The sequence below is a fragment of the Chanodichthys erythropterus genome, chromosome 20 (genome assembly GCF_024489055.1).
Source record: "Chanodichthys erythropterus isolate Z2021 chromosome 20, ASM2448905v1, whole genome shotgun sequence".
In the NCBI taxonomy this organism is placed as follows: Eukaryota; Metazoa; Chordata; class Actinopteri; order Cypriniformes; family Xenocyprididae; genus Chanodichthys; species Chanodichthys erythropterus.
In genome coordinates, this window is record NC_090240.1 from 27,531,078 (window position 1) to 27,554,874 (window position 23,797).

At 36.5% G+C, this 23,797-nt stretch overlaps 3 protein-coding genes across 4 annotated transcripts; all 3 read left to right on the forward strand.

Annotated features, from left to right (window-relative positions):
* Positions 1-669: 669 nt before the first annotated feature.
* Positions 670-4,623, forward strand: cav4b (caveolin 4b). Of its 2 annotated transcripts, none has more exons than XM_067371827.1 (4): positions 670-1,261; positions 3,591-3,772; positions 3,885-4,072; positions 4,173-4,623. In XM_067371827.1, the coding sequence occupies exons 2-4, from the start codon at positions 3,596-3,598 to the stop codon at positions 4,321-4,323; spliced, it is 516 nt and encodes a 171-aa protein (XP_067227928.1). In that variant the 5' UTR covers positions 670-1,261; positions 3,591-3,595; the 3' UTR covers positions 4,324-4,623. The 2 variants fall into 2 exon arrangements, with proteins under 2 accessions (XP_067227928.1, XP_067227929.1); XM_067371828.1 differs by lacking the exon at positions 670-1,261 and adding an exon at positions 1,269-2,849.
* Positions 4,624-6,999: 2,376 nt separating this feature from the next.
* On the forward strand, positions 7,000-18,291 carry ikbkg (inhibitor of nuclear factor kappa B kinase regulatory subunit gamma). The gene is made up of 14 exons (XM_067371826.1): positions 7,000-7,256; positions 9,024-9,211; positions 9,294-9,574; positions 9,674-9,745; positions 9,971-10,150; positions 11,332-11,387; positions 12,120-12,222; positions 12,320-12,435; positions 12,519-12,671; positions 12,776-12,866; positions 14,096-14,239; positions 14,369-14,505; positions 17,362-17,435; positions 17,614-18,291. Exons 2-14 carry the CDS (start codon positions 9,028-9,030, stop codon positions 17,775-17,777), a joined length of 1,755 nt encoding a protein of 584 aa, XP_067227927.1. The 5' UTR covers positions 7,000-7,256; positions 9,024-9,027; the 3' UTR covers positions 17,778-18,291.
* Positions 18,292-20,276: 1,985 nt separating this feature from the next.
* On the forward strand, positions 20,277-23,209 carry ssr4 (signal sequence receptor, delta). The gene is made up of 6 exons (XM_067371829.1): positions 20,277-20,415; positions 20,668-20,786; positions 20,876-20,950; positions 22,381-22,470; positions 22,705-22,770; positions 22,904-23,209. The coding sequence occupies exons 1-6, from the start codon at positions 20,364-20,366 to the stop codon at positions 23,006-23,008; spliced, it is 507 nt and encodes a 168-aa protein (XP_067227930.1). The 5' UTR covers positions 20,277-20,363; the 3' UTR covers positions 23,009-23,209.
* Positions 23,210-23,797: the final 588 nt, after the last annotated feature.

Genomic DNA, 23,797 nt, shown 5'->3' on the forward strand with positions numbered 1-23,797 from the left:
TTCTGTCAATAGATCCTCCCAAATTTTACACATTGCACCTTTAAATTAGTTTTTAATATTTTAAGTTATTTTAATTTTTACGTAGTATGTTTTGTGCTTTTGTCTTTATTTAGCTTTATTCTATTTTTCTTTCATTTTTAGAGATTTTAGTACTTAAAGTTAAATGTATATTTTATTCGTTTCTAATTTTCATTTACATTTTTAAGTTTTTTTTTTCATATAATGATTTATATGAATTTATATTTTATTTAGTTTCTTTATTTTTTATTTTTAGGGTTACACTTTATGGTTAGGTCTCATTAGTTCATTCATTAACTAACAATGAGCAATACATTAATGTTACAGTTTTCTCAATCTTTGTTAATGTTTAATTGTTAGTTAAAATACGGAAGAGGATTAGGGCCAAACAATAATAAAAAAATAAAACCATCTCGAGATTAAAGTTGTTAGATTTCGAGAAAAACCTTGTTAAATTTTGAGAAAAAGGTCGAGATAAAATGTTGAGAATAAACTCGTTAAATTACGACATTTTATCTCGACTTTTTTCTCGAAATTTAATGAAATTTTTCTCATAATTTAACGAATTTGTTCTCAACATTTTATCTCGACTTTTTTCTCGAAATTTAATGAGAATTTTCTCGTAATTTAACGAGTTTATTCTCAACATTTTATTTTGACTTTTTTTTTTAATTTAACAACTTTAATCTCGAGATGGTTTTATTTTTTTATTATTGCTTATCCTCTTCCGTATTTGAGATTTTGACACTGTGTAATACAAAGACATATTTTTTTAGTGCCATTGTACGTTTCCTAAAAATAATAATAATAATAATAATGATCATTTATCTAGACCTAAAATTAGATGGTATGAGAGGAAACTGGCTGTGTGCGAAGAGGGTTAGCCTGTCCGGTAACCTGATTAGTGGTGCCCTCTCCATTCCTCTCCCCAAAATAACTTTACGCTCAGCCTTCTAATTCTTCACTGGGTACACACACTTCCACAAACTAGACTATGGCAAAGAACACAAGGGACAGAGAGTGAGGCCATACTGTAAGACGCTCCGCTCCATGCCTCCTGATGCCATTAACAGAATGATATTGGCCATATATTTATCTTTTAGATGATGAGATAGTTTATAAAGATTAGGAGTGTATGTCAGACTGATCAAAATAGTCATAAACTATACTGCTGAAGTTACTTTTTTCTTGACCTGCACAGGATTACAGTTTATTTTTGGACCAGGACTGAATATTGAATAGGGTAAGTGAAAAATATTCATAATTGCTATTACATTCATGAGTATGCCAAAATTAAAAAATATAACATATTCTGTAATTATAATGCATTTATAATTAGTTACTGTAACATAAATGCAATGTCTTTGTTGTCCTGCACATTTTTGACATCTACACCCATATGCTATACAGTGCTGATGGGTTCATGTCATCACTTCTCAATCAGACAAGCATGCATTACTGTAGCTTATGGTGTTTAATGAGTAAATATAGTAAGCAAGAGTTGTCAGAATGTCTTTTTTGACTTTGGTTTGTATTTGTCACATGTTGCCTGTAGTTTAGTGGTTCTCAAACAGGGGGCCGTGACCCATAGGGGGCCCCAGCACACTTCCAATGGGACTGCAAGATCGCTCAAAATGATTTAAAATATGACAGAACAGGTCAAGATTTAAGCTGAGATAACATTTCTTAATCAAATTAGTTTCAAATTGCAGTTTTCATTAAAGAACAAGAGGGGATTTCACACCATGTCGTAATTACAAGATTTCAACTTGTAAAAAAAAAAAGCTTTCACATCCTCGTAATTACAACTTGTAAGCTGGGAATTTTCTGAGAGCTCCTACCACCTGACTGCTGCAGATTCTTTTAGGCGTTGATAGAACGTCATGTGTTGTCATTTCGAAATTACGACATGGCATGAACCATAGACTGTAAAAAAAGATAGACGACGCCGCTTCCTTCCATTGTAATGAACTGAGGCCAAAATGGCTGACGATGGGCGCTGACATGTTACGCAAAAACGTCATAAAAAAAAAAAGGTTTGCAACCCTGGCATGCGCAGAAGGTATCGTCCGTGGAACCGGAGGCGGAGCCGCTGTATCAAACTTCCGCCCAGACGACTGCTTCATCATTCATGTATTTTAAATAGACTATAAAAATTATACACAATTTAAAATTCTACCTATAAAATAATATGCTATTCTGTTTCTAGAGCAATATTATTTTTGAGACAGCAAATTCAGTAGATAAACTCAATATAATATGCCACTAGAAACAACTCTAAATCGTCAGAAACGGTCTTGCCATTTTAAATCAAGTTGGAGATCGACTGCTGTAATTAGAGTAGGCTATCATTAGTTTTGTTCTGCTAATTATTATTTTATACCCATAAAAATAATAAGTAACTGCCAGATAACGATCACCTGCTTTTTCCCGACATGGTTAACATTAGGTGTGTTATCTTAACTAATAACATTTATTAATTAGCTTATAACGCCCACATTTAATGTTACAGAAAAAAAGTTCAGTGATCCGTCAGATCCTGTAGGTCAGTTAGTACAGTTTACTGCTGAACAACTCATTTTGTTGGTGTTAAATAACAAATAAATCGAAAATTAACAGTTAATACATCTTCAATCTCCCCTCGAAGCTCTGCCAGTCCTCAGACAAGCTGTCAATCAACTTCGAATATCTAACTTCGAATATCTAACTTCTTTATGACCTGTACTGCATCCAGCCTCCAGGGGGCGATCAAAGAGCCTGCAGCTTCACTTTTCAGGACGTATGAGACACACCCGGCATGAACGCATGATTTTAGAGAACCTGGACATAAAGTATGGGATGACTTCAAATATTGTCTTTGACAATGGGCTGCCTTGCAATAAAAAACTAACATGTTTAAAGGTGCTACAGAGGATGTTTTGTTTTATACATTTTTGCAATATTACTTGAAACTGTCTTTACTAACTGATAAAAGACTATTTATTAGGTGCACTGAAAGGAATAATATTAATATACATCATCTGTGCACAAGGTAAGGCCTTAAAAACATCATCCAATCGTGTACGCGATCATCGCGTAAACGATTGGCCCTCTGGCTTGTCAATCACTGCCATGACGTTCCTTGTGAGAGACGAGCGTGGCTGCGGCTCCAGTAACTTTCCACACTCCACAGGCGCCGCATGCAATGTTTTTGTCAGGAGACAGGAGTAACAACTGCAGATTATGAATTACCTGCGGTGAGTCCGACATAATGAATCCACTAATACGACACACCGAATGCCGGTGGTAAACACTCGTGTTCCAATACTCGTGCACGAGTTTTGGGAGGCGTTCTCTCAAAATGAGCTGTGAAGGAGAGGGGTTGTTCTTACGCATGCGCTCATTTCAAAAACTCACTAACAGTCCTTGGTTTCTCAGTCGACGAAAAGATCCTCTGTAGCACCTTTAACCCACAGATATGCTATAAACCTAACCTGTTTATTAAGGTAGGCCTACTGGTTTGGTTCTGCACTGATTTAAGGATGCGTATGAGAAATTGCACACAAACACAAAGCGTGTGATCTGTTTTGCAGTCAATATGATGTCAGACGAGTATTTGGTGGAGTGTAAGATTGATGATGATGATGATGAAGAAGATGATTATGATGTGAAGAAGATCCACCCGTCTCCGCCGCCTCCACCACAGTTCTCCTCCACCCCTTCCCTCACTCAGATTGAGATCAGGGATCCCTATGGCGTCAACAAACACTTGAAGGTGAACGCAATGTTGACTTCCCGTCCTGAGGGCAGTCATACAGGAGGTTTTACATGAAATAAGCATAACCAAGAATAAAATTCACATAACTTTCTGTTCATTTTGTCACCAGGTAGAGTTTAGCGATGTTTTGGCAGAGCCCGCGTCCACACACAGCTACGACCGCGTGTGGGTGTACAGTGGGATCGCCTTCGAGTCCATGCGGCTGTGGGGTTACCGCTGCCTGTCAGCGCTGTGTGCGGTTCCTCTCTCTTGCCTCTGTGGCTGCCTCTTTGCCCTACTGGCCTGTATGCACATCTGGTAGGCTCATTTTGTGAATTATTTATGAAAGCTGTTCCATAAAGTTAAGTTTTTCATCAAAAATATTTTCTTTGCTTCTGTTTCCTTCTTTTTGCCATAGGTGTGTGATGCCCTGTATTCAGGTGTGCCACACCTGCCTGCCCTGTGTGAGGTCGCTGTGGATGAGTGTGGTTAATATCTTTATCACTCCATTCTGCGCATCTGTGGCGCGCTGTTGCAGTGGAATAAATGTGATGTACTCCAAAGAGTGATGAAAAACAATTAAGGAAGAATTTTTGACATTACAAAATAGTGTTCAAACCATTCAAACAAGAGGATTATGTGCTGTTATAGATTTTTATTTCATAAGAATATTTAATATAGTGCAACACAAATTTTGCATGTCAGAAGATATTTTGTTTCTAAATTATCAAGAACCTCTTTTCATTTTCATAAAAATCTGTTAATATTTGTTTTTTTCTGTTTGATGTAATGAACCATTGTCATCGTATTATCTATGAAGCCAGATGTCTGTTTTGATGGTTATCATGTCATACATGTATTTGAATAAAACAACCACTTACATTTGTACATACAAGTTCTCTTATTTATCAAGCTTAGTCATTTTTATTATGTGAATATCTGTCAAACATGATGTCTAAAGATCATTCCAGATGATAAAGCACTCAAAAGCATAAAAAATAAATTATTTTTCTTTTGTTTGTGAGGTGAAACTAAAAACGGCAGTATTATGGTATACAACTGCACATTTAAAGGTGCAATATGTAAGAATTTTGCAGTAAAATCCTCGGTTTTTGGTTTTATTTTGTAGAAACCATGGAAACACCAAAGAAGCTTTAATTACACGTTTTAATAGTCAAGGGAACAACTGTTTTGATATATTTAGAAACAGAAAACTAATTGTTGTTATATAGCTCAACACATTTAATCTTATAGTTTAAATCTAATTTTCTTGATTACCATGTTTTACCATGCCTCAGAGAAAATCACTATTTAGTGATGTAGCTAACATAGCATAATCAGATGCAGCTTTATTTTTTATGTTAGGCATGACGCGAAGCGGAGCGATACAGCACTAGCCTCGAGTACCTTATTGCTTTTATAAAACAGTTACCACACAATACAAATATTAATACATAAAGCCAAAAATATGTATCAATGCAACTTTCATGCAGTAAACTTTTTCTAAAAGCCTTCCTTCCACCGGGAAAAATAGTCCCTGACCGTGAACAGCAACAGAAGTTACTTTATTTCACCATTACATGGCGGCAAAGATTGTCTTTATGGGTGTGTATCCCTGCATTCCAATGTCCATACTATCCATCCTAAATAGTATGTGAGATTAAAATAAGTGTGTCCCAAAGCATAGTATGTTGAAAAGAGTATGCCAAAAGTCCCCGGATGGTCTACTATTGCCGGTAGATTTTCGAAGTGTGGATCCGTGCACACTATAGAGGCTAATATTGCCCACAACCCATTGCGCATTGGACGAGGATTCAGTTCAGAACTACAAACACGAGTAAAAAGTGTTAAAAAACTACAAAACATGGCGGATATACGCGATCGACGCTGAGAGATTTGAGTGACTAATAATCAGTTTAACCTGATAGAAAATATATATTTAATGTTACCCGTGTTATTTTTCATCTGCAAATACCAATGTGGACTTTTATAAAGATCCGAATGGCCATTAACTTTTAAATGCATCATTATGCATTAATAAGAGAAAAGTTCTCCACATGAAAGACCCGCGACTGCAGATCAACGTGCTGTATTTCTCTCCGATACGATAGGAAATTAACTAAATGAAATGTGGAGGATGTAAGATGATTGACAGGCCAGTTTACGGTGACAGGATGCGACAGAGAGAAAAGACGCGATTGTATGACGTGTTAGTATGTCCCAAAGCTTGTCTACTTTTTTACTACACACTCAAAAGTAAGTACTTTTTGTTCACAGAAAGAGTACATACTTTTAGGGCGTAGTATAAGTAGGCGAATTGGAACGCAGCATATGTCATTGTTTTGAAAACGGAACAAGACGCAACTGACAAATGCTTTGACTAGCGCTGTTAGTCAAGTGAAAATCCCTTAAATGTTAAAAGGACAAGATGATAAATCAGTCATTTAAGCAGATTTTTTATTATGAACACATGACTGAACTGAAGGAAAATGCTAAATCTGAATGCAGGTAATAAACTCGCTCACTCTCTCTTTTTCTCACAATACTCTTCTACATAATACAGTAAGCTTCAACGAACAATATCAATTGAGAACAAACAGTTTACATTGCTAAGAGTGGTTGCTAAGAGTGTTGTGTTGGGTGAAGCATCATAGCCATGTTTTATCGTGAATAAAACACAGCTATTGACCAAATCATAATCAAGGAGAGGAACTAACCGTTTTATAATCTTCATTATGACATGAACAGCCCATTTGGACCAACTTTTCACATCAATTAATTGCAACAAATCTATTTTAATACTTACAAAAAAATATTTGATGAAGTAAGTTAAGTGAAAGTGCTGTAGTGGATGTTAGTAGGAATGGAGCATTTTATAGCCCAAAACAGAGTTGAAAACTCTATTGCAAAAGAACTTTGCATAAATGAAATGGCACAGATACAAATCCTTATTATTATTAGAAATGTAATAAAATATGTAATGGATAATATGTTATTTCTGTAGTCTACTGAGTTGTTATTGTGTCAAAACACAAATAAAACAACAATTAATAATCTGTTCTGGATATCAGTTAAAAGACAGAAAAAGCAACATGATCTCAGTCCAAAAACATGGCCTGTAGACATTAAAAAGGGTTAGAAGCTAGTTTTGTAGAGGTGATAACAAAAACGCCTCGGAAGAAGAAGTTTCTTGTGACTTTTTACTGTAATTTGTCTTCCCATAATTCCACTACCCGGAAACAGAGCACAGTGTGATGAAGCGCGGAAGTATCGCGGGGGAATTCCTCGACAGTCTGCACCTGTCTGAGCTTTTCTGGACGTTTTCTTCTGATTTACTTTATTAGCCTCGATTCTGAATTTCTAGCTCGGTGAGGCTGAAGATGTTGGCCGACCTGAACGTCTGTGGTTGACTATAAACAGGGCCGTGTTTCTTTGGCGGAAGACCGACAGACAGTGAATCTGTGTTAGCGCAGACTTATATACTGTTAACGGCATAAAGAAGGTAATAATAACCTTCCTCTTACACCCTACGATATATTTATCACAGCATTCATGTATATGTAATGAATTTGAATTGTGTTAGTGTGTGGTTTTGAATGTTGTAGGGTTTTAAATGCGCTGATGCTAGTTCGTTAGCTGAACGAATCTGTAACGAGCCTGTAAACAAAACATTGAGTCTCGTCTTTTAGAAGACTTGAGAAGTTGTTTAAAATAAACCTGTCGATAAGAACTAAATATCAGGTCAATGTAAGACTTAACAGTGTGTTTGAGATATGTGTGTCTTTAGCATGAACACCGCACTGAGAAACAGTGAAAGTGTCTCTTTTTTTTGATGTGGAAATGATCATGAAACTGTATAGTCACTTCAGTGTGATTTGGAGTGATTATTTTATTTTAGATGTGGCCTTTTTGATGGAAAAGAAGTGTCAGTGAATAGCCTCATTTAGCTCTTGTTGTAAAGTGAAACAGGAATTCATCCATTACACTTTATTAGACGTGAGATTGTAAAATAATATAAATCTAAGTTTGTTAAAACTATTACCATTTAAAGGTGTATAATTTAACTGTATCTAACTGTAACTATCAGGAAATGTCATTTCCAGTACTGAAAAAGTCATAGAAATGAATAACATTATAAAAAATACTTATGGGAAAAAATCTCTTGTGAATAATACGTTATCAAAAGTTGAATTTTAAATCTAGTTATGATCAAGTTGTTTTTACTAGGTGCTGTTTGGTTTATTTAACACTTACACATGGTAATTTTTTAGGTGAACACCCACCATCATGTCTTCTATGTCAAACTGTTAAGATTTTGATGAGATTACTATTCTAAGAGATATTATTCTAACCCTAAAAGATGGAGTGTGTAGCTTTTAATTTCTTAAACAACCATGTAGGAAGACACATCATGGCCATATTCCAGGATGACAATGTAAAGATTCACCAGGGTTAAAATTGTGAAAGAATGGTTCATCATTTTCACCCATGAATTGGCACATCTTGAGTCCAGACCTTAATTTAATTGAAAGTCTTTGGGACGTGCTACAGAGTGCTCTGTCAATACAAGATCTTGACCAAAAAAATGATGCACCTCTCGATGTAAATAAATCTTGTGATGTTATTTCCATCAAGAGGTGCATCAATTTTTGGTCAAGATCTTGTCTTACTCTGTAAAGTATCCTCCAGTACATCCCAAAGACTTACACTGAGGTTAAGGTCATTGCCAGTTCGTGTGTGAAAATGATTGTTCATGCTCCCTCCCAACAATTCTTTCACAATTTGAGCCTGATGAATCTTGACATTGTCATCCTGGAATATGGCCATGATACATCTCAATACATGGTTGTTTAAGAAATGAAAAGCTACACACGCCATCTTTTAGGGTTAAAAGAACCGTTGCGAAACATATAATATGCTAGAAAAATAATAATCACTGTAATAATGATCCATCCATAGACTCTTAAGTATTTGCCTATTAAAATCCAAGCAGCAACTTTTTTTTTTTTTGTCCGGGCAGTGTATTTAACTGATGTATTTAACCTGGAAAGAGTATTTTTTTAAATGTCTTTAATAGTTTTTTTTTTGCTAATTGTATTTTATTCACTTTATTCTCACCATGATTGCTGCTGACATGGAATTAAAAAATAATTTAAAGTAAAAATATACTGATATTTAATATACTTAGCCATGAATCATAAACAACTGGAAAGGTAATGGATATTCAGAGCTGCCGATGTTTATTATTGGCTTGTCTTCTCTCTCTCAGGATCATGGTCCAGCCGCAGCCGTCAGGTGGTTGTACTCTACAGTGGGAGCTGACTGGAGAGGAGACTGTGGGTGCTGGAGGTCAAGGGTCACTGATGGCCAGTTCACAGGGGTCTCTGAGGGTCCCGCCTGAATTAGCGGGAAATGAAGTGGTCCATAGACTTATAACAGATAATCATCAGCTACGAGGTGAGACTTTGAGGTTATGAGATCAATGCCAGACTCTCTGCCTTTTGAATACAATGCATAAACGACTCTAAACGTTCCACAGAGGCTCTGAAGCGAAGCAATGATGCCCTCAAAGAGAGATGCGAAGAGATGGAAGGGTGGCAGAGGAGGTCGCGGGAGGAGCGAGAGTTCCTGAGCTGTAGATTTCGTGAGGCCAGAGCTTTAGTGCAGCGACTAGCGCAGGAAAACCAGAGCCTGTTAGGACAGCTCAACCACAGCATCGGTCCATGTGTCGACACCTCTAAAGAGGCTGGAACTCAAGGCCAGGACCAAGAGCTGAAGTGCACCAATGCAGAGAAGAATGTCCCCATGGACTCACCAGAAGTAAATTCTTTTGTAAATCAATTGTTTATTTACAAGGAACTTGAAATTTGTCAGTTCATTGAATTAAAATGAACGTCCCTTTTTTGTTTCATCACGCAGGTATTAAATGAAGCTGTACTGACAGACCGAGCTGAAGGAGACACTGACAGACACACAATGCCTCAAAGTTTGGTAATTTACCATAAGTCTAAATATGAGAAATGTAATAATGTTTTTGTTTGTTGTTGTATCAGCACCATGTGATAATCTGCTTTGCCTTCTTTTGGGTGTGGTGTGGTGTGTTTGTCCTCATTTTCTTTACTGTGTTAAAGTACATTCTAAACATGGCTAAAGATGAGGTCTTAAAGGCTATTTGTGCCTTTCATCTTAACAAATCTTTATCTCTTTACTTTTCAGCCTGCTGAGGGCTCTAATGAATTTCTTAAACTGCTGAAAAGCCACAAAGAGAAGCTGGAGGAAGGGATGAGGGCGCTGAAGAGGAGGAACGAGGAGCTGGAGAAGGAGAAAGCAGTGAGTGAGAAAGAGAGAGAAAATCTCCTCACCACCCTGGAGCAGTTACGCTCCAGACTCACTCAGGTAGAGAATTTAGCTTCCACGTGTTTATTGCTACAATTAAGATGTGTCATGTGGATCGCTGACAGGGCTTCGTTGACATTAACTTTTTTGCTCACCAGCCACTGTGGCTTGTGGTTTTCTAAAGTTACTAGCCTCTACATTTTCACTGGCCACAATTTTGACATCAATACCTTGAAGAAAAACTGATATATTGATATTTTTAATATTATCATATTTTGGCAGCATTTATATTTGGCTGATGTCACTTTAAGGCTTGACGGATGGATTTAATATATTGTTACACATTTTCTTTCTCAACTGTTTATGTTCATGTAAAACATAACTGACTGTTTACGTGAATACTCGGCATGTTTACATTATTTTGTATTTGACTGCTTAAGCATGATAAGTAGCGAAAAAGGACTCAATTTAGTATGAGAGGCAGCTTTATTTATTTCGGTGTGAGCCCAAAATCTACAGGAATGAGTAAAATTATGCACAGTCCCACACAGAAATTCAAGCCTTGCAACGCCAACAATATTGATCTGGAGCAAATGAAATGAGTGCGCGAGTAAGGGGAGGCACATTTGTTTGTCAACTCTTAGAGATAAGAGAGCGAGAAAGTGCAGCTGGTATCTATTCTGTGGAAAATCCAGATATTTCAGTATCGATATGTATTGAACATCAATATTTTTGACTACACTACAAAGACTATTTGGCATTTAAAGACATTTATTTGATCAATGTAAAAATAGTAATATCATGAAATTACAATTTTGAAGTGTTTTATATTTTGATATATTTTAAAATGTCATTTATTCCTGCAAAGGTAAAGCTGTATTTTTAGCAGCCATTACTCTAATATCTAATATGCTGATTTGGTGCTCAAGAAAAATTTCTTAATATTATGAATGTTCAAGGCTGTTGTGCTGCTGCTTAATATATTTGTGGAAACCATAATACATTTTTATTCTTTGATGAATAGAAAGTTCTTTTGAACTGCATTTATTTGAAATTGAAATCTTTTAATTGTAAATGTCTTCACTGTCACTTTTGATCAGTTTAATGCATCCTTGCTGAACAAAAAACAAAAATATTTGATATAGCATGTTTTCTTACAGCTGATCTTGTTCATATATTAGCACACTTTGGTTTCGTTTATGAAGTGATTAAGTAATATTGATAATTCCTCTCTTTATCAGAATGTTACTGAAGAGTCAGTTCAGCAGGCATGTGCGCTCACCGTTCCTGCAGAAAGGTACTCTCAAATATTCAGTTTACTCTGCTCTCTGTCCCTACAGTTGATAGTGATGCTCCTTTAACTCTGCATGCTTGGATTGGATTGTAATAAATCTCAAGGTGCTTTGCTTCCTTTCTTTTAATGTGAATGGTGTGGAATCTCTTTTCTCTGCCTTCTGTCTTGATTCATGTGTCTGCTTAGCTCTCACTTGGCTAAACTAACTGAGCAGCTTCAGGCTACGCAAGGCAGGTGAGGGGAAAACGTATCTCACTATATGTGTGCATGAGTGTCCTTCCCTCTTATTGGTGTTGCAAGAACATGTTGTCTGTGACTGGAATGAGACATGCACTAGCATAACTAGCATTAATTTGGGGTCAGGAGGATTAATACATATATATATATATATATATATATATATATATATATATATATATATATATCTCAGTTGTTATTTATTTATTGTTTGTTGTAAGATTTTTTTATTATTATTGGAGTTGGATCGAATAGTGAACATAGTAAATGTTGCACAGCACATATCTAGGCAAAGGGCAAGTACTTTGAGGAAGTATAAAATATTTTGGTCACTACATTTCTCCCAGACTGTGTTTTGATGCCTTTACTATTACTTTAAAAATGTATAAAATGCTGACAAAATAATGAATTGATGTGTCCAAATACAAATGGTAGTACATTTGGAGGTGAACTGCAGTAAGATCGGGTAATCGGGTTTCTGTCTTTGCTGTGATGTAGGTACAGGGAACTTCAGGAGAAGCTGGACTGTCTTCAGAAGAACTCTGCTCAGAGGGACAGAACTGAGGCTCTGCTCAAACAGAAAGAGAAGGACTTTGTTCAGGTACAGGTACAAACATACAGGCAAATGCCACTTCTTTCTATGCTGAGCAGCATTTGCAGTAGTTTGAGATGAGGGATCATCATCTTTTTGTTTGTAGCTGACAAAGGATAGTGAAGCTCTGAGAGCTCAAGTCACGTCCCTTCTTGGGGAGTTGAATGAACGACAAAACTGTCTGGAGAAAAGTGAAGCAGAGAAACGAGTATTAGAGGATAAGTGAGTGAATCTCTTCATCCTTGTGCATGTGTTTGATTATGAGAGTCGGCAGCTGTGTGTACAAAACCCGTTTGATCTCCCAGATTGAGCAGGAAGACCGAACGCCTGCAGACTTTAGAGAGAGACATGGAGCAGCAGAAGAAGCAGCACAGTGTGACAGTGGACAATCTTTTATTGCAGACACAGAACCTAGAAACTGCACTGAAGAACGAGAGGCTCGTCATAGTGGAGGAGAGGTGAGTTCAGCTGGATGGAGAGCCCCATAGCAAAAGCAGCTTCCCTTTTTCATTGTTACAGTTGTAACAGTAACCCACAATCCCTGTTGCTCTTCCTCATCTAGGAGGAAACTGGCCCAGCTCCAGCATGCATACACATGTCTGTTTCAGGACTACGACAACAAACTTAAAAGTGAAAAGCAAGCCAATCACAGGGTAGGTAGCTGCTGTTTGTACACTTTGTTGGTTATGAAAACATAATTTTCTTCAACATTTAATGTTAAATACAGTTATCAAGCATGAAAAATATGCAGAAAGCGAGTAAAGGTCACTTCCATTCTAATCACTGAAGCTGTCAGTCACCATGTGAGGTACACAAAGTTGCACTCTTGCGAAACTCTCGTTATAATCAATGAAGCTGTCTGCTCTGTGCAACGAATCTCTTTTTTGACAGTGTTTATACTTTGTTGGTTATAATGAAAGGATTTTGTGTGAGTGCAGAATTCGTGCTGAACAAAAACTCAGCTGTTTTGAACTGTGTTGACTTGGATTCTAACTAACTTAAATGCATCTGATTGGCCATTGCGTTCACGCACTCAACTGATATGTCTGTGATTGGCTACAATGCTCAACACTGCAAAAACACATTGTAAATAGACACCTTTGACGCTCTTCAGTAAGCACTTACACAAACACTCGCAGGAGTGTTTTAAAGCAGCCAGCTATCAGCGGGCACCAGTACTGCAGAACGGCAGGCATCATCAAAATTTTGCCAGACAAAGTTCCTTTTTGACAGCCGCCAAAATATTTTCAATGCAGGTAAAACCTGTATTTATTAATAATTTAAATTGGCTTTCATTTTATATTTTCAATTTTTGTTTTAATTTTAGTTTTAATCTTTGTAATTTTATGTGGTGTTGTCATTTTTATTATATATATTATAGTATATATAGTATTTTTAGTACTTCAACCTAACCTTGTTTTATTTGTTAGTTGCCAGGGCAACATCTCTATTTTTAATTTTTTCATCTAATATATAATTTTATTTAAGCTTTCTCAGTTAATGATTAAGTTATTTTTAATAGACTGTAGTGCAACCAGCATACAAAAAAAACATAATACAAAACCCTTGTGATTGTGTGAAAGTCAGTAAGCCTAAATAAATAATATTAATAAATTATGATATTTGTATACCTTTTTTACCTTGAAAATTGTGTTTTATATTGATATTATATTTAAAAATAAATGTTTTATAAAGATTTTTCCTTTTCTTTATGGTGGACACACATGTTAGTCATTGACCCATCTCTTAAATTTAAATGCTTCAAAACCAGAAAACTGTTATCATTTCATGTTTGTGGTAAGCATGTTTGAAAATAGGTCTGTGCATGGTTTGCACTATACTTTGGTTAATGGAAAGTGCATGTGTGGTATTTCCGTTTCAGAGTGGAGAGGCAGATACTCTAGCTAACAGGTTAGCAGAGGCTGAGAAAGCTCTGGCCCTGAAACAGGATCTCATCGATAAACTCAAGGAGGAAACGGAGCAGCTGAGAGCTACATTAGAAACTATACCAGTGCTGAATGCTCAGGTGAAAATAACACCTCATGTTAGAGAGCTTTCTACATTTAAATAATCACTTACTTTGCCTTTGATATAAATACTTACATGCAAGCTGCATATAGTAACACAAACACAATCGCACATTTTCTTTTTGCAGGCAGAGATCTATAAAATGGACTTCCTGGCTGAGAGGGAAGCCAGAGAGAAACTCAATCAAAAGAAAGAAGAGCTGCAGGAGGAGCTGAATAAAGCACTATTTGAGTTAGACAGACTTAAGCAAGAGGGAACCTCACGGTATGAAAAGAGATGAACGGAGTGAACACTACATGATATTTGGGTACCATAATGGTTGTTGACTGATTTAAAGGATATCCAAGATGTTCATGTCTTTCTTTCTTCAGTCGAAAAGAAATTAAGGTTTTTGATGAAAACATTCCAGGATTATTCTCCTTATAGTGGACTTCAATGGCCTCCAAACAGTTGAAGGTCAAAATTACAGTTTCAGTGCAACTTCAAAGGGCTTTAAACGATACCAGATGAGGAATAAGGGTCTTATCTAGCGAAACGATCGGCCATTTTCTGGAAAAAAATGTAAATGTATATGCTTTAAGTAAACAAATGATCGCCTTTCCAAGTGCTTCACCAAAACCGGACTTTCGTATTCTTCAAAAAGCTTATGCTGTATGTCCTACGCCTTCCCTATTATGCTTACGGAAAAAATGGAACTGGCACTGTGTTCTTTCCGTAAGTAGAATAGGGAAGGCATATTTAAAGCCCTTTGAAGTTGCACTGAAACTATAATTTTGACCTTCAACCATTTGGAGGCCATTGAAGTCCACTATAAGGAGAATAATCCTTGAATGTTTTCATCAAAAACATTTCTTTTCGACTGAAGAAAGAAAGATATGAACATCTTGGATGACATGAGGGGGAGCAAATTATCAGGAAAATTTTATTTGAAAGTGAACTAATCCTTTAAGAGTTTAGAGCTTGACAAAAAAAAAGATTTTTCAATGAATCGTTGTTGTTTTTTTTGTTTTTTTTACGTGATCAATTATTTACCAATAATGATTTACTTGTGCAGTGATTTATTTACTTGATTTATTTGCACAGTGTTACAATGGGGAGGCAGGGAGCCTGTCATTCATTCAGTGCGTAATAGTGCTGCCCCTGACTAAAGATTTTCCTAATTGACTCTGTCGTTCATTTAAGCCATTAGTTGATTAGTCTGAGGAGAAAAACGAATACACAATAATGAGCTTTTAAAATATAAATTAAGGTCATATAAAGCTTGTCACCGTGACACTGGTAACATTGCAAGAACTTTTTTAAGATGGAAAAAATAACGAGTTTATCCACATTGCTGGGGAGAAGTAAGCTCCGTGTCTTACTCAGGATGAAGCCGACCTTTGAGAACATGTGCTCAGATGGTGCGGAAGTTAAGTTAAATGTCATGCAGTAAGCATGTTACTATGGAAGCTTGTTTACGCAATGTATGTTATGAAGTCAGAATTGCGAGATATAAACACAATTCTGAGAAAAAAAGTCAGAATTGTGAGATATAAACTTGCAATTCTGAGAAAGTCAGAATTGCGACTTTATATCATGCAATTCTGACGTTATAACTCGCAACTGAGTTTAAATCTTGCAGTTGCGAGTAAAAAAAGTCAGAATTGTGAGATAAAAAGTCACATTTACCTTTTTTATTTCTTTTAGTGGTGGAAACAAGCTTCCATACGGTACTAATTTAGCTTCCTCACTCCACACAAACACTTGGATATGCGCCTAATATTAGTGCACATTTATCAAGGTTAACGTTAACATTAGAGTGAGCGGCCATATAAAGTGGATGACGTTAGGCTACTAATTGCACGTTTGAAATAAATCGTATTTGAGGTCGCACATCACCTTTTTGTCGTCATTCTTTACCCTCTCGAAATGTTCCCATACTTTTGTATTTTCTGCCCAACATATTACTGCATGGACCAGCTGTGCTAGCGATCTGTCACTGTGACTTTGCCAATTCCTGTAGAGTTTTTTTTTCTGTGACTAACCGACTGATTAAAATTTAGCCGACCAAGCCTATTCTCCTAGACTAACATTTAGTCAACAAAGAAAGAGCAGCCCTAGTGCTTAAAGGCTTAGTTCGCCCAAAAATGACCACACCCGTAAGACCTTCGTTCATCTTTCGAACACAAATTAAGATATTTTTGATGAAATCCGAGAGCTGTCTGGCTTTCAATAGGCCACTTTCAAGGCCCAGAAAGGTAGTAGATGTAGTTAAAATAGTCCACGTGACTACAGTGGTTCAACCTTAATGTTATGAAGCAATAAGGATACTTTTTCTATGCAAAAAACAAACAAAAATAACAACTTTATTCAACAATGTCATCTCTTCCATGTAAGTCTCTTATGCTGTTGAAGTTGTAAACACAGTGCAGCTCGTATGGGTTATAAGTCAGAACGCTGACTCATTATTGGCCGACGCTGTACATGTGAGCGCCACAGAGTATGCGCATGATGCTGATGAGGAGCCGGCAAATACTGAGCTGGTGTTCAGACGTAAACACGGAAGCGCTGCACTGTGTCTACTATGTCAACGGTGTAGGAGAATGACATGGAAGAAAAGAAATTGTTGAGAAAAATCATTTTTGTTTTGTTTTTGCTCACAAAAAAGTATTCTAATCGCTTCATTAAAATTAGAAATTCATTAAAATTAGAAGTCATCAAAATTAAGTTTGAACCACTGCAGTCACGTTGACTTTTAACAATGTCTTTACTACCTTTCTGGACCTTGAAAGTGATGGTTAAATTGCTGTCTACTGATAAGAATATACCTCTCGGATTTCATCAAAATCAGGTCTTACAGGTTTGGAACAACATGAGGGTGAGTAATTAATGACAGAAATTTAATTTTTGGGTGAACTAACCTTTTTAACATGCCATATGCAAACGTGAAACCCGTTCCGGACAGTTGAAGGAACTGACACTGTCCCAATTGGGCCAGTGCTGCAGTGTCACGAAAGTTTATCATTTGCACTTGTTTTTAATCCTTGCCAATTTAAACATTCAAGCCCAAGAAGACGTGACAGAGAACTCAATTCAATACAAAATGATCAAGAGTTACAAGTGGATGTTGTTTCTTTACAGAGCTCGCATTGAGGAGATGCAGCAGAGACACTTGGAGGACTACAGGCCTCGACCACTCCCGCCAGCTCCAGCTGGTAAAACGTCTTATACAGAGTCTGCATGAGCTAAAACATATGCATACTCTCTTTCCTTCATTTTGAAAATAGTCTTTGTTTGATTCATTGGCTACAAGGCAAATGTAACAATTACCTCTTTAAATACTCAGTTGTATTACATGTTTGGGGTCTCAACTTGAAATTTCTGCTTTTGAAGCACCTTTCCCAGGAGCAGCCATGTTCAACCCAGCCCAGCCTCCATCTGCACGCAGAAGAGATGATGATCAGGACGAGCTTCCCGATTACCGCTGCCCCAAATGTATGTACAAGGCACCAGACATGGATACCCTGCAGATCCACGTCATGGACTGTATCCAGTGAGAGGAGGAGACGTACAGGTGTTTTCATGACACCTGAGTGAACTCTAACAACAACAAAAAATGAGAAGAGAAAATCAAGAACATGCTAAAGACAAGAACTGTCTGAGGACTTTGAACATTTAATCCTGCTGCAGATTGACTTGAAGTAGACAGATGTTTAGCAGATGTTTTTATCATGTGGCTATAGAGCTGCCACCATGTTCCTGTACACTTAGTTTGTGTATCTCTTTTAAAAAAAAAAAGAAGCTCATCTGTACTGCCTTTCTGTGACAGCATAGTGTAATGTACTGCACGTGTGAATGTTCGTCTGCTTTATGTCTGCACACATCTGACAGTGACAATATTTCCTTTATACCTGTGGTATTTGTTTCTCTGGATGTATGCACTCTTGAGGATTGATGCCCGCCTGTGTTAATATTGTGTATTATCAGCCAAAGTGAATATGGAAAGAAAAGAAACCTTTGTACAGACTATTGTTATGGAGAGATTTAATGAAATAAAGGTATGAATATAATGAGGAACTACTCTAAAAAGATTTTCTGTCTGAGAGAAACTCCATCAAAAGAAGAAAGAGTTGCTATAGGAGCTGAATAAGGCACTAGCCAAGATAGACTCAGTGGGAACCTCACGGTACAAAATTAAATACTATATTATGGTTTTTTAATAATATTAACACTGTCAATTAAAAAGATGAATTAAATGCCAATTAATCCAGTTCAATAGCATGTATATTAAAGGGTTAGTTCACCCAAAAATGAAAATAATGTCATTAATTACTCACCCTCATGCCGTTCCACACCCGTGAGACCTTCGGTTGTCTTCGGAACACAAATTAAGATATTTTAGTTGAAATCCGATGGCTCAGAGAGGCCTCCATAGGGAGCAATGACACTTCCTCTCTCAAGATCCATAAAGGTACTAAAAACATATTTAAATCGGTTCATGTGAGTACAGTGGTTCAATATTAATATTATAAAGCGACGAGAATATTTTTGGTGCGCCAAAAAAAAACCTAAATAACGACTTCTTTAGTGTTGGCCGATTTCAAAACACTGCTTCAGGAAGATTCTGAGCATAAATGAATCAGTGTATCGAATCTTCTGTTCGGAGCGCCAAAGTCACGTGATTTCAGCCGTTGGCAGTTTGAAACGCGATCTGAATCATGATTCGATACATTGATTCATTTGTGCTCCGAATCTTCATGAAGCAGTGTTTTGAAATCGGCCATCATCACTAAATAAGTCGTTATTTATTTTTATTTTTTGGCGCACCAAAAATATTCTTTATAATATTGAACCACTGTACTCACATGAACCGATTTAAATATGTTTTAGTACCTTTATGGATCTTGAGAGAGGAAATGTCATTGCTCCCTATGCAGGCCTCACGGAGCCATTGGATTTCAACTAAAATATCTTAATTTGTGTTCCGAAGATTAATGAAGGTCTTTACGGGTGTGGAACGGCATGAGGGTAAATAATAAATGACAGAATTTTCATTTTTGGGTGAACTAACCCTTTAATACTGCTAATAAAATCCTATCATTGTAATTGTTAAAATATCAAAATGTGAAAATTATATTATTTTAATAATCACATTTTATTTTAATAATCAAAACCTTTCACAGGTGTTCATAAAAGTAGTAAGTACTCACCTTCATGTCGTTCTACACCCGTAAGACCTTCATTCATCTTCAGAACACAAATTAAGATATTTTTTGAGAGCATTGAGAGCAAAGCCACCGAACCTCTCAAGATCCATAAAGGTACTATAAACATTTAAAACAGTTCATGTGAGTTCAGTGGTTATACATTAATAATATAAAGTGACAAGAATACTTTTTGTGCGCCAAGAATTTTTTTTTTAACAATATCTCATGATGGGTGATTTCAAAACACTGCTTCTGAGCTTTACGAATCTTTTGTTTCGAATTAGTGATTCGGATCTCCTATCAAATGGCTAAACTGCTGAAATCACGTGATTTTGGTGCTCCGAACCACTGATTCGATTCATAAAGCTCTGAAGCAGTGTTTTGAAATCGGCCATAGATATTGTTGAAAAGTCATTATTTTGTTTTTTTTCGTCGCTTTATTATATTAAGGTAGAACCACTGTACTCACATGAACTGTTATAAATATATTTTTAGTACCTTTATGGACCTTGAGAGGTTCGGTGGCTTTGCTCTCAATGCAGGCCTCACTGAGCCATCGTATTTCATCAAAAATATCTTAATTTGAAGATGAATGAAGGTCTTACGGGTGTAGAACTACATGAGGGTGAGTAATAAATGCCAGAATTTTCATTATTGGGTGAACTAACCCTTTTTAAGTGTTCAAATCTTTTGGGCCACTGTAGATGATCTCAAAATGATGTGCTCTGGTTGTGAACCCCCCATGGAACCACCACAGTTCTAGACAAAAGACCTGCAGTACCGGCGGCTTTCACCAGAGGTCGCACTCGATATCATACACGTCAGTCTTCCGTTGAGGTGACGTGTCTGTCTGTGTTTCATTGGGTGGAAGCTGGTGTCGGTCTCTTTCTCAGGTTTTGAGTGAGTTGAGGTGGATTCAACAGCCCAGGGATCAACATGATGCGAGTTATAACAGCTTTTTTGGCTCTTTGTCTGAGCTTTTGTGCTGGTATTTTGCCATTTTCTTTTTATTAATGTTAGATATACAGCACCATTCATTCTCAGCTTTCAATCTTTCGTGTATTCGCTGACAAGGCTAACAAGAAGATGTCGCAAGCTAACTTGCATTGAACTGATTTCTGTTTTTTATCACAGTTTCCATTATAATCTTTCTAACTAGCGTTTACTTGAATTCATTCAGCGACTAAACTTGACATGTAGCTTGTTATTCTTAAGTGTGACCGGTGTTTTCTCTCCTCAGCTGAGACTTGCACAGACCCTGTCATTTCTCCGTCTTCATACACGACCACAGACGCGCTCATCTCCTCCGAGACTGTGTTCATCGTTGAACTGAGTCTGGCCTGTGCAAACGGAGCTCAGGTTTGTGGACTAACGGTGCTTTCCTTTCACATATATGCATGTTTCATTGGTACAGAAAAGTGGACTTACCCAGCTTGTTTTGTTTTTAGAGTGTTGCCCTCTATGCGGATGTCAATGGCAAACAGTTTCCTGTGACCAGAGGCCAAGATGTTGGCAAATACCAGGTAAGGTTACACAGGTTTTAAAGTGATAGTTTCAAGAAAAATTCATGTCATTCCAAACACACAAGACTTCCAATCATCTTTGGAACACAAATGAAGATATTTTTAATAAAACCTGAGAGATTTCTGTCCCTCCACTAAAAATCTATTCAAAATGTTCAATCTAAGAAGTGTGTAAAGGCATTGCTTTATATGATGGATGGATTTAAAGGATTAGTTCACTTCAGAATTAAAATTTCCTGATAATTTACTCGCCCCCATTTTTAGGTCCAAATTGCAGTTTCAGTACAGCTTCAAAGAGCTCTACACAATCCCAGATGAGGAATAAAGGTCTTGTCTAGTGAAACGATTGGTCATTTTCTAAAAAAAAATGTAATATTCTCTGTGATGTGCTAGCATTACTTAATCACGTTGGAAAGGTCACGTGACAAGGTGGAAGTACTGCGGTAGGGCGAAACTTCAAAATCGTCTGATATCGTTGTTTTACCTTTTTTTTGTAAAGGCTGTTTGGCTTAGTCTTTGCACATTCGCTTTGTAAACACTTGCTCGGTACTTCCTTGGTCATACGTGACCTTTCCAATGAGCATTTGTGGATTAAAAAGTATGTACATTTTCTTTCTTTTTTAGAAAAAGACCAATCATTTCACTAGATAAGACCCTTATTTCTCAGCTGGGATTGTTTAAAGCCATTTGAGGCTGCACTGAAACTAATTTTGACCTTCAAACCATTGGTAGCTGCTAAAGTCCACTGTATGGAGAAAAATCCTGGAATGTTTTCCTCAAAAACCATAATTTCTTTTCAACTGAAAAAAAGACATAAACATCTTGGATGACAATGGGGGTGAGTAAATTATCAGGAAATTTTAATTGTGAAGTGAACTTATCCTTTAATTTAGGCTTTTATTCTAATGTATATATTGATCAGCGAATGTTTGTAAAGCACTCAAATATGGTAAGGGGAAGTTTAACCTTACTTGCTTGATGCGCAAGAACAAACCTCATTGGTTCTTGCACGTCAAGCAAGTATACTCGAGCTTCCATTTACCGTATTTAAGTGCTCTATGTATGTTTGCTTAATCAATGTTTATATGTGAATAAATGCTAAATTAGTGTTAATTATGTTAAAAATGCTCATCATATAAAGCAATCATGTCTCTTCAGATGACTTGGATTAAAAAACTCAATTTAGATGCATTTCTCTTACGATCTTTTATATGAACTTTTTGAAGTGTCATCATAGACGCTTAGGCGAATAGACTTAATAGACACTCAGTGGAAAGACCAAAATCTCTCAGATTTAATCAAAAATATCTTCATTTGTGTTTTGAAGAAGAACAAAAGTAATATAACTTTAAGGTCTTTAAACAAAGCTATAACATGTAAGATCCCTCTACATATGTAACCAACTGCTCCATTTATTTATATTTGTCCAGGTTTCATGGAGTGTTCCTCATAAGCAGGCCAGCTCTGGCACATATCAGGTCAAATTCTTTGACGAGGAGTCTTACAGCACTCTAAGAAAGGTTGGTAAAATTAAAGAATGATTGATTAAAAGTGTAGTTCACTTAAAAATGAAAATTCTCTCATTTACTTACCCTCATGTAATTTTAAACCTGTTTGACTTACTTTCTTCTGTGGAACATAAGATATTTTGAAAGGGGGGGTGTAAATAATGACAATGTTAATTTAACTATCATTTTAACATACTCAATGAGACTGTGTTCAATGGCGCTGATGAAAAATGTTGATGCTTTCAGGCTCAGAGAAACAATGAAGATGTTGATTCTATCAAGCCTTTGTTTTCTGTCAATGTGGATCACAGGGTGAGTATGCTTGATAATCTTCATTGACGACCGCTACCAATACCTCCACACAGGATCATTTTGCTACTACTTGTTTACTTTCTATGACTTGTCTCTCTCTATGTTCATTAACCAATATATGTATGAATTGCAGGGTGCATGGAGTGGTCCCTGGGTGTCCACGGAGGTCTTGGCTGCTCTGATTGGCATTGTGGTCTACTACCTGGCCTACAGCACCAAAAGTGCTATCCAAGCTTGAGATGAGAAGAAAAGTCCATTTTCCACCATACTGGTCACACTGATCTTCAGGCATTCCTCATTCTGCCATTTTAATATGCAGAGTTTAGTGCCATGGACACCTTGGCTGAAACAAGAGATTGGTTTGTTGTAGAGCTTGAGTGAAAGTATCGGTATGAACAATAATTATATCAGCCAAAGTGGTGTTTTTTTTTTTTCCTAACAGACACTGTCAAGAATAAGACTTAATATTTTTCATCTATGCTATCAATGGTAAACCTCAAAGGTCAAAAACTGAGGTGATTTATCTGTGACGCATCATCATAGTCCAGTTCTGTACTTTGAAATGTCTCAAATATCAATGAAATTCATTGAATATGGGAATAAACAACTTTTCTGAAAGTTTTCCTGAGTCATTTAATTTTTGATAAACTTTATTTAAAAACTTTTACCCCATTAATATTGAGACATCAGATACTATATATTACACACACATTTATATATATATACAATTTATACCCCTTAATTTTTTCACATTTTACGTTGCTGCCTTATGTTAAACTACTTTAAATTACTTTTTTCACATTAATGTACACTCCATACACCATAATGACAAAGCAAAAAAAATTTTTACAACTTGTAATAATAATAACTTTATTTTGTATATCGCTTTTAAAAGTAATTTCTCAAAGCGCTTTACATAAGTAAAATTAAGATACATAAAATAAGTGAAATAAAAACACATTACAAAAGGTATTTATAAACAATGGGGGGGGGGGGATAATAAAAAAATAAATACATAAAATACATC

Coding starts and splice junctions, on each gene's coding strand:
- cav4b (XM_067371827.1), top strand. CDS start 3,596: ATGATGTCAGACGAGTATTTGGTGGAGTGTAAGATTGATGATGATGAT. Junction 3,773..3,884: donor GCGTCAACAAACACTTGAAG/GTGAACGCAATG, acceptor TTTTGTCACCAG/GTAGAGTTTAGCGATGTTTT. Junction 4,073..4,172: donor CTGGCCTGTATGCACATCTG/GTAGGCTCATTT, acceptor TTTTTGCCATAG/GTGTGTGATGCCCTGTATTC.
- ikbkg (XM_067371826.1), top strand. CDS start 9,028: ATGGTCCAGCCGCAGCCGTCAGGTGGTTGTACTCTACAGTGGGAGCTG. Junction 12,867..14,095: donor AAAAGCAAGCCAATCACAGG/GTAGGTAGCTGC, acceptor TTTCCGTTTCAG/AGTGGAGAGGCAGATACTCT. Junction 14,506..17,361: donor AAGCAAGAGGGAACCTCACG/GTATGAAAAGAG, acceptor GTTTCTTTACAG/AGCTCGCATTGAGGAGATGC.
- ssr4 (XM_067371829.1), top strand. CDS start 20,364: ATGATGCGAGTTATAACAGCTTTTTTGGCTCTTTGTCTGAGCTTTTGT. Junction 20,416..20,667: donor TTGTCTGAGCTTTTGTGCTG/GTATTTTGCCAT, acceptor TTCTCTCCTCAG/CTGAGACTTGCACAGACCCT. Junction 22,471..22,704: donor CTTACAGCACTCTAAGAAAG/GTTGGTAAAATT, acceptor TGATGCTTTCAG/GCTCAGAGAAACAATGAAGA.